The 8,388-nt window shown below is 39.9% G+C and overlaps 2 protein-coding genes across 2 annotated transcripts; both read right to left on the minus strand.

Annotated features, from left to right (window-relative positions):
• Window positions 1–618: 618 nt before the first annotated feature.
• LOC119583839 (perlucin-like protein) lies at window positions 619–4,695 on the minus strand. The gene is made up of 4 exons (XM_037932570.1): window positions 4,537–4,695; window positions 3,826–4,059; window positions 3,468–3,586; window positions 619–1,022 (listed from the first exon to the last, which is right to left on the minus strand). Exons 1-4 carry the CDS (start codon window positions 4,586–4,588, stop codon window positions 846–848), a joined length of 582 nt encoding a protein of 193 aa, XP_037788498.1. The 5' UTR covers window positions 4,589–4,695; the 3' UTR covers window positions 619–845.
• A 2,230-nt stretch (window positions 4,696–6,925) lies between these two features.
• Window positions 6,926–8,030, minus strand: LOC119583400 (craniofacial development protein 2-like). The gene is made up of 2 exons (XM_037931869.1): window positions 7,347–8,030; window positions 6,926–7,282 (listed from the first exon to the last, which is right to left on the minus strand). The coding sequence occupies exons 1-2, from the start codon at window positions 8,028–8,030 to the stop codon at window positions 6,926–6,928; spliced, it is 1,041 nt and encodes a 346-aa protein (XP_037787797.1).
• Window positions 8,031–8,388: the final 358 nt, after the last annotated feature.

An 8,388-nucleotide genomic window follows, 5' to 3' on the forward strand; every position in this document is an offset into this window, starting at 1 on the left:
AATAAATTGGACTGAGGCACCACACTGACGTTGATGTTTCGATCAATTGATATTCCGACATTGTACATATGAAGTGACAAATTAGATTCACAACGGAAGAAGACAATGTTTATTATACACCATCATACATAATATATTTATATTCCTGTATTTACATGTCATCCTAATGAACTACATTTGACAAGGAGTTTGTATTTGACATCTTTGACTGAAACATTTTAAAAATTATTCTCATCTTAAAGATTAAGTCGATTGTCATTTTACACAGCATCATTTCATCTTCCAGATTTTATTCTTAGGAAAGGCGACCGAGGAATCCAAGGCGACCTGATAATCTTACAGTGGAAGAATACAGTTTCAACACCGAAATAACATCATTACTCCAGCAAATGCCAATGTCGGTGTTTGGAATTACTCCATACATGGCACCCCATATGTTCAGTGTTATAAGCCATTTCGCATATGAGAGAGAGAGAGAGAGAGAGAGAGAGAGAGAGAGAGAGAGAGAGAGAGAGAGAGAGAGAGAGAGAGAGAGAGAGAGAGAGAGAGAGGTGGGTGGGTGGGAAGGGGGGAACACAATAATACAATAAGTGTGGATATGTAACTGAAACCAGCAAGGTAATCATATATAATTTTAATGCCTCATATGATAATTTGCATGTTGTGCGGAGAATATGAAACCGATAAAAGTAAATAAATAAATAAATAAAAAATAAGCACATTCTACCATTCATAGATGCTGACACGACCTCGATTTTTTTACAATGAACAAGCTGGAACAATAATTTTTGCACGCTTGACCGGCATATCAGTATCCTAAATGCTGTGCCTTTGGACGAAGCTTTTTAATCTCTCTCGCCGATCAGCCGTCCTTGGTTGTCGAGACGCGCCGCCAGACCTTCTTGGCAAAGGGGGTAACCGTGCTTGTCACACTCCCCGTCGTGTATGAAGTATCGGTCATCCTTGTAGATTTGGGCGCAATTCTGTACATTCCCTCCATTTGGTTCGAACGTTTCACCAGCCTATTGGAATGAAAAAAGGGATAAGTAATTTATTAGATTCAATTCAGTATAAAAAAATAGCTTTGATAGTCTTTAGTCTCCTTTTTACAGATACTATACATATCGTTTCTTAATTGGACATGTTTTCTTTGTCTTCTTTGTCTTCCAGATGCATGTTTAACATTGTCAGCCTGGTTGCCCACTGAACAACGCGCCCCTTAATAACTTATGCGACGGGAGATGTGGTATGAATTATCAATTCTGTATTCAATCATTGGTTGTAGAGGTTTGTCAGGAGAAAATAAAAGTTGAGTGAACCCCCCAGGCTCCTTCTCAACTCGCAGTCTCCAACTAACTAGGAGGAACTATCTCTGCCGCTTTGAAACAGTTACACTGCAATACGCCAGACATATTGTTTGGTGAAACCAGTAATTGGTAGAACCGAAGGTGTTTTCACCAGATATCCACTGCGCCTGCTGCCGACAGCTTCACCGCAACCCTGGCATAGGGAGCTAATAGGGTGCTATCCTTGTTCAAGGAAACCCCAGGGTGCAATTTATTGTCTTCCTGTCTTATAGTCTAATCAATAATGCTGGCGAAAGTGTTGAATACTTCTTCTACAAACTTTGTACAAAAATTTGGAATGAAAGATGGCCAGAAGACCATACCTAAAAAAGGTGATGCACTCCAATGCAACAATAACAGGACACTTGCATTTATAAGTCACAGCAGCAAAATTTTGTTGAAAATTATTGCTGAAAGAATGAAGTTAAAGTTAAGAGAAGAAATTGCAGACGAACAAGCAGGTACCAGAAACCAGATTCTAAATCTGAAATTGATCATAGAGAAAAACAGAGAACATTAGAAAGACCGATAACTGTTTCATCGATTACTTGAAAGCTTTTGATACTGTTGATCACGATATCCTCTGGAATAACATGAACGATATGAAATTTCCAAAACACATCATCCAACTAATAAAGGCCATGTATGACCAACAACAAGCAACTATAAGAACCACTTCTGGGTTAACAGAAAGGTTCGAAGTCAACCAAAGATAAGACAAGGTTGCATTCTGTCTCCGCACCTTTTTTATATATTCTGAAACAATTATGAGAGGTGCTCTAGAGAATTTTGAAGGAGCTGTAGATGTTGGAGGATACAAAATATCAAATCTAAGATACGCCGATGATATAGTTTTAATTGCCAGCAGTATCACTGAACTACAACAACTACTAGATAAAGTTAGAGAAGCAAGCGAAAAGGCTGGCTTGTTTCTTAATGCCAAGAAAACCAAGATCATGAAGATTCAAAGATAAGCAGCAATGAACAATGATGAACATGTTACAATCAATGGAGTGGTTGTGGAAAATGTGAAAGTGTTCACTTATCTTGGAGCTGCTTTTACTAACACATATGATGATTCACCGGAAATAAAAAGAATTGCTATTGCCCAAAACGCCACAGTTGCTCTCAATAACATCTGGAAAGACCGAAGCATTACCTTACGGACAAAGCTGAGGTTATTGAACTCATTAGTTTTCCCAATTGCATCATATGGTTCTGAGTGTTGGGTGCTGAAGAAGATAGACAAGAAAAAGGTCAATAGTTTTGAACTGTGGTGTTACAGACGAGTACTGCGTATTAACTGGACAGAGAAGAAAACGAATGATGAAGTGCTGAGAAAAATAAAGTGTAAAGACCGGCTGTTGGACAACTTGAACAAAAGGAAACTAAAGTTTATTGGCTATGTGATGAGAGATGGGGTCATCTCCTACCACTGTAGGAGATGACCCCGCAGGCAATCTACCTGTCATCTCCTACAGTGGTCTAAAAATGGGCATAGATCGCGTGCTTAACACACGACAATCATTGGTGATGAAAGATACTGTTACAACAATGCATAGCTCTTGTGGAAGGGAATAGACAATACAACATTGGAAAGTCTAGTGTGGCAACGAGAGAGGAATAAACAGGTAAAGCAATGGACATACTCATATGCATGTGTGTGTGTGGGAATATAGGCATGTGACAATATATAAGATTATACAAGGCATGTAGAATACAACAACAAATAAATAGAATAACATTGGTATACATATTTCAGTAGCAACATATATAAAGCTGGGTTACAGTGTGTGTGTGTGTGTGTGCGTGCGTGTGCGTGTGTGTGTGTGTGTGTATGTGTGTGTGTGTGTGTGTGTGTGTGTGTGTGTGTGTGTGTGTGTGTGTGTGTGTGTGTGTGTGTGTGTGTGTGTGTGTGTGTGTGTGTGTGTGTGTGTGTGTGTGTGCGCGCGCGAGCGCGTGTACATGATGTTATGTCCTGATAATAATGTTTGGACCTTGTAATCACTTCCATAGAATGACCAAAGAAAAGATAACAGATAAATAACAGTTAAATGCATAAATCAGAACTGAAAAAAATAACTAGTGAACAAGTTGTCAAAAAGAAACACGAAGTCTTGCCTGTCCCCAGTATGGCACCCCCATGGCCATCGGAGTGCCATCAATCCACGTCCAGGCACCTTCGTCACCCAGATCTGTCCCGCCGAGCCAGTAGGAGAAGCGATCTGGCACTTCTTGTCCTGTGGAAAATAATGCGATACTTCTGACTCTGTCTGAAGGATATTCGAATCCTCTTTTTGATTAAAGACAACAAGAGGTTTGGTATGAGAACGATATTTTTGAATCCGCATTTCGACCAATGACAATAGAAGGGTAAATATAAGAAATTTCTGGCATCTGTATTTAAAATAAATGTCATTTATGCGGGGGAAACCGTCTTCGTAACACAGGAAACAGCTATGTTCATTTTAATTCTCACCGAGCATATGAATGTTCCGAACCAGCGTGGTGAACTCATCGCACGACTGCACTATGGCGAGATCTCCCCCGATGCTCTGACAGTAGTCCCTGCTCTCGGCCCACGTGCGGGCGAAGTCCAGCACGAAGGCGTAGCACTTGCCGCCGACTCTGATGTGGGGCTCCGAGCACCCTGTCGGGCCGACGGTGGAGGCCGCCGTGTCCTGGGGCGTCCCGCAACTCGACGCCGAAGGAACTGGGGGAAAAGGAGAGGAATGCGGTACCTATTCTTCTGTCTTTTAGTATGTCTGTCATCTTACCTATCTATTTATCTATCTGTCTGTCTGTCTCTCTCATTGATTTTAGGTCAGGAATAGTCTACCAAAGGATCTCACATGTTCTACATTAAAGGTTGAATTAAGTGCGTTAACGCTTTTCCTAAGTATGTGTGTGAATATATATATATACATATATACATATATATATATATATATATATATATATACATATATACATATATACATATATATATATATATATATATATATATATATATATAATATATATATATATATATATATATATATATATATATATAACAATACTCTCTTTTCTCTGTACGTGTCCATTTCAACAAGCAAACTTTTATCCCAGCCTAGTCGGGTGTCTTTCTATATTCCATTCCGATTTCTTATACATAATTGCTCTATAAATATAATGAAGATAACCTTACCATGGGCCACGAAGTGGAGAAATAACGCGACCAGGAAGAAGCGAGCAGCCATGGTAACGGTGAGGGCAGAGAGAGCCACCACCACTTTCTCTGTTCACATGAAACACTAGGAATGAGGGCTCGGTTTCCCTTAGCCTAGAAGTGTATTATCGCTCTTATCACTCACTCACTCACATACATACATACATACATACATACATACATACACACACACACACACACACACACACACACACACACACACACACACACACACACACACACACACACACACAAAACAACAAAACAAAAAAAAAAAAAAAAAAAAAAAAAAACACGGTGAAATCTGATTCTATTAAGCAGGCAGAAGTCTCAACATGTTGTGGAGTAGAGGAAGGTAAGGAAATTGCAGCCAGGGGATTGGTCGGAAACGGCTGGAGGGCAACGTAGCAGGAAAGTAAAGGAGAGAGAGAGAATCAAGCAAGAGCGATGTCATGTTATCCTCATTAGCCTCTTTGACGGTACTATCTGTATATCGATGAGTGGGAAGCTTTACACCCGTTTCTCTGTGAACGTAACATGTGAAGATTGTGCCAAGTCTTGTTTCTTTGATTTTTTTTTTTTGTGTGAGTGTGTGTGTGTGTGTGTGTGTGTGTGTGTGTGTGTGTGTGTGTGTGTGTGTGTGTGTGTGTGTGTGTGTGTGTGTGTGTGTGTGTGTGTGTTTTAATACGTAAACAGACGAGGGAGCGATTTTCACAGACACACTCAAAACAAGTGACAGAATGAATTAGAAAATGAATAAACCGCATACTGACTGAATGACTCCGAATGAATTAACCAATAAATGACTGACTTGGTTAGTGAATAAATAAGTCACTGAAACATGAAAAATAAATGCTCGATTGAATAATTCAATGAATCTTCGAATAACCTTGAATGCATGAACGGATCCTAGAATGAGTCAAACGTCAGACTGATCGAATTTCCTGATGAATAAATAAGACACTGAAAAAAAAAAAAAATCCTATGGTTAATAAACTGCTACAAGATTCAATTAATTATCGAAAGAACTGAATTAACAAACCAATTTTTGGATTAATAAGTAAATAAAGGAATTAATAAAACTTAAAAGAAATAATCGACACAGCATTCCAAGAATACAAAATGTGTCTCTGAACCGGAGATTATAACCTACACCTCCTCGAGGCTGATTCCGATAACAAAGTTTTGAGAGTTGTATCTGTTTAATTTTAGGCTCTTTCAACCACTAAAATTACTAGAACACAAGGAGGTGAAGCTATATATTGCAATGTAACAGATCACTTTCCAGTTTTCTGTACATTTAACCTTGACTTATATCTCTCTCTCATGTGCCCTGTCCCACAAGGACGTTGGCGATCATGGATTTCCGCCTCTTTCTGTCTTTTGTGGTCTTCAAAATTTCTCGTTCCGTTATACTCGGAAGGTTAAAGAGATCTGGGCTAAGCATACAACCCTGTCTAACGCCTCTTCTAATGTTGGTGTATGAACTTGTGTCATCTCCAACTCGCATGCATGCCGATTGTTCCCAGTAGAGGTTGCGCAGAACTCTTAAATCCTTTCCATCCAGATCTAAACTTCCTAGCATATTGAATAGCTCTTCATGTTGAACTTTATCAAAATCCTTTGTATAATCAATAAAGCACACGTATAAATCCTTCTGCATCTCGATAGCTCTTTTCGATAGTATTCTCAGGCTCAGTCATCTTTTACGAACCCAAACTGTTCTTTTCCTATCTCAGGTTTTATCTTACTTCTTGCTCTCATTATCAGAATGCGGAGTAGAATTTTTATCACATGGCTCATTAGGCTAATCGTTCTGTATAATTCACATTCAATTGCGCCAGCTTTCTTGGGGAGGGCTATGAAAATAGATTTGCTGAGATCTTATGGGATTTGTCCACTGTCATACACCTTGTTCAAAACTTCGGTAAGCTTCTCTATACCAAAGTTTTCCAGTACAACAATTATCTCGGTGACGACGTCATCGGGTCCTGCAGCCTTATTCCTCTTCATTTTTTGTAATGCACCTCTAACTTCTGATGTTAAGATTTTCGGGCCCTCGATGGCCTTTCTTATTTCTGGTTTGTTGCCCCTATAATCTGCAAAAAGTTCACCGATGTATTCTGTCCAGCGTTCAAGGATTTTGTTCTTTTCCATTAAGACTTCTCCATTCTTGGATCTTATCCATCCTGTAGAAGAACAACCTTTGAAACCCGTTACTTCCTTAATCTTTCTGTACATTGCGCCTGGTTCATTGGTTTTGTCTTTCAATTTCTTCACATTGTTCATTGAGCCAGATCTCTTTGGCTTCTCTACATTTCCTCCTTATTCCTTTGCTCGCTTGCTTGTACTCGCTGCTTCCGCGGTTTTAAAGCTGTTGCCTAGAGCGCATTCTGTCCAAGATCTCATTCGTCATCCACTTGCTCTTTGACTTTTTCTCACGTTTAGGTATAAGTTCTTTTGCTACCGACACCAGCGCCTCTTTAAATGTTTCCCACTTTCCTTGGTCTTCAAGCACATTAAATCGATTTTGCACAGCCACCGCATATTCTTCTCGAATGGTTTGTTTTTTCAATGGAGTTGTCTTTCCTTTCTTGATTGTCTTAAGCTTAACCTTTAACTCGCATATGACTGGGTTATGATCACTACCACAGTCTGCTCCTGGGTATGCCTTTGAGTGCTTAATTGCACTCCTATACCGTTTCTCGATAGCAATGTAGTCGATCTGGCTCTTAAAATCGTCTCCCGGACTCAACCATGTCCATAATCTCCGTGGATGTTGTTCATACCATGGTTAATACATACTCATTTGCTTTACACCACTGAACCCATTTTTCTCCCCTTTCAAGACCAAACTTTCCAACTGTTTCTTCATCTGCCTCGTTTCCTACCTTTGCATTTAGGTCCCCCATTATGACTGTGACATCCATAGACTTACATTGCTTTTTAGTTTTCTCCAATGTGTCGTAGAATTCATCGATCTCTTCTTCACCACTTGCAGTCGTTGGTGCATATACCTGAATGATGCTGAGATCTATTTGTTTACCTTTCAACTTTATCAGCATGACTCTATCTGACAAAGCCCACCATCCTAGCAAGCTCTTCGCGTTTTCTTTGTCCAGTATCATAGCAACTCCTTGTTCGTGTTTTACTCCACCTGAATATAGCACCCTGAAATTATCGCTGTTGAACTCACCGCTGCCCGTCCACCTCGTTTCACATATTCCTAGGATATTTACCTTCAATTGTGTCATTTCTAGCTTCACATTATCCAGCTTCTCACTTTGGAACAGTGTTCTTACATTCCATGTTCCGATTTTCAGTGATTGTTTCGTTATACTGCAGACAGTAGCCTGATAACGGTCCGCCTCCACCTGCTGCCCATGGACTGCCGTACCGAGCGAGGATTCCGAGTCATTGACAGGGATTCCCTTCACGCTGTTTGCTTCGTTCAAAAAAGTGTACATGTCCATGATTTTCTTGGCAATTTAGAGCGGTGGTTTGCCGTTGGCTTCCGCCCGGTGTTTTATTGAGACACCATCTCTAGAAGGACTGCCTTCCAAGACTGTTGGGCTCCTTCTACCCTTGTGGGTGACCGTTCACTCTCGTGGAGTTTCTGCTCTAAGGGTCCCACACCCCATCTTGACTTATATAATGAACCCAAAACCAAAAAGACATTTTTCGTTTGCGACTACAGTAATTTCCAAATGAGCAATTATAAAATTCACCTAAATGAATTATGCTTCTCGGAATCAACGGAATTTCCCCATTAAATTTTAAGTCACTGAGACCCAAATCCTTCAAACATATCTCACATGCCAGATAAAGAAC

Source organism: Penaeus monodon, chromosome 17 (assembly GCF_015228065.2).
Source record: "Penaeus monodon isolate SGIC_2016 chromosome 17, NSTDA_Pmon_1, whole genome shotgun sequence".
Taxonomy (NCBI): Eukaryota; Metazoa; Arthropoda; class Malacostraca; order Decapoda; family Penaeidae; genus Penaeus; species Penaeus monodon.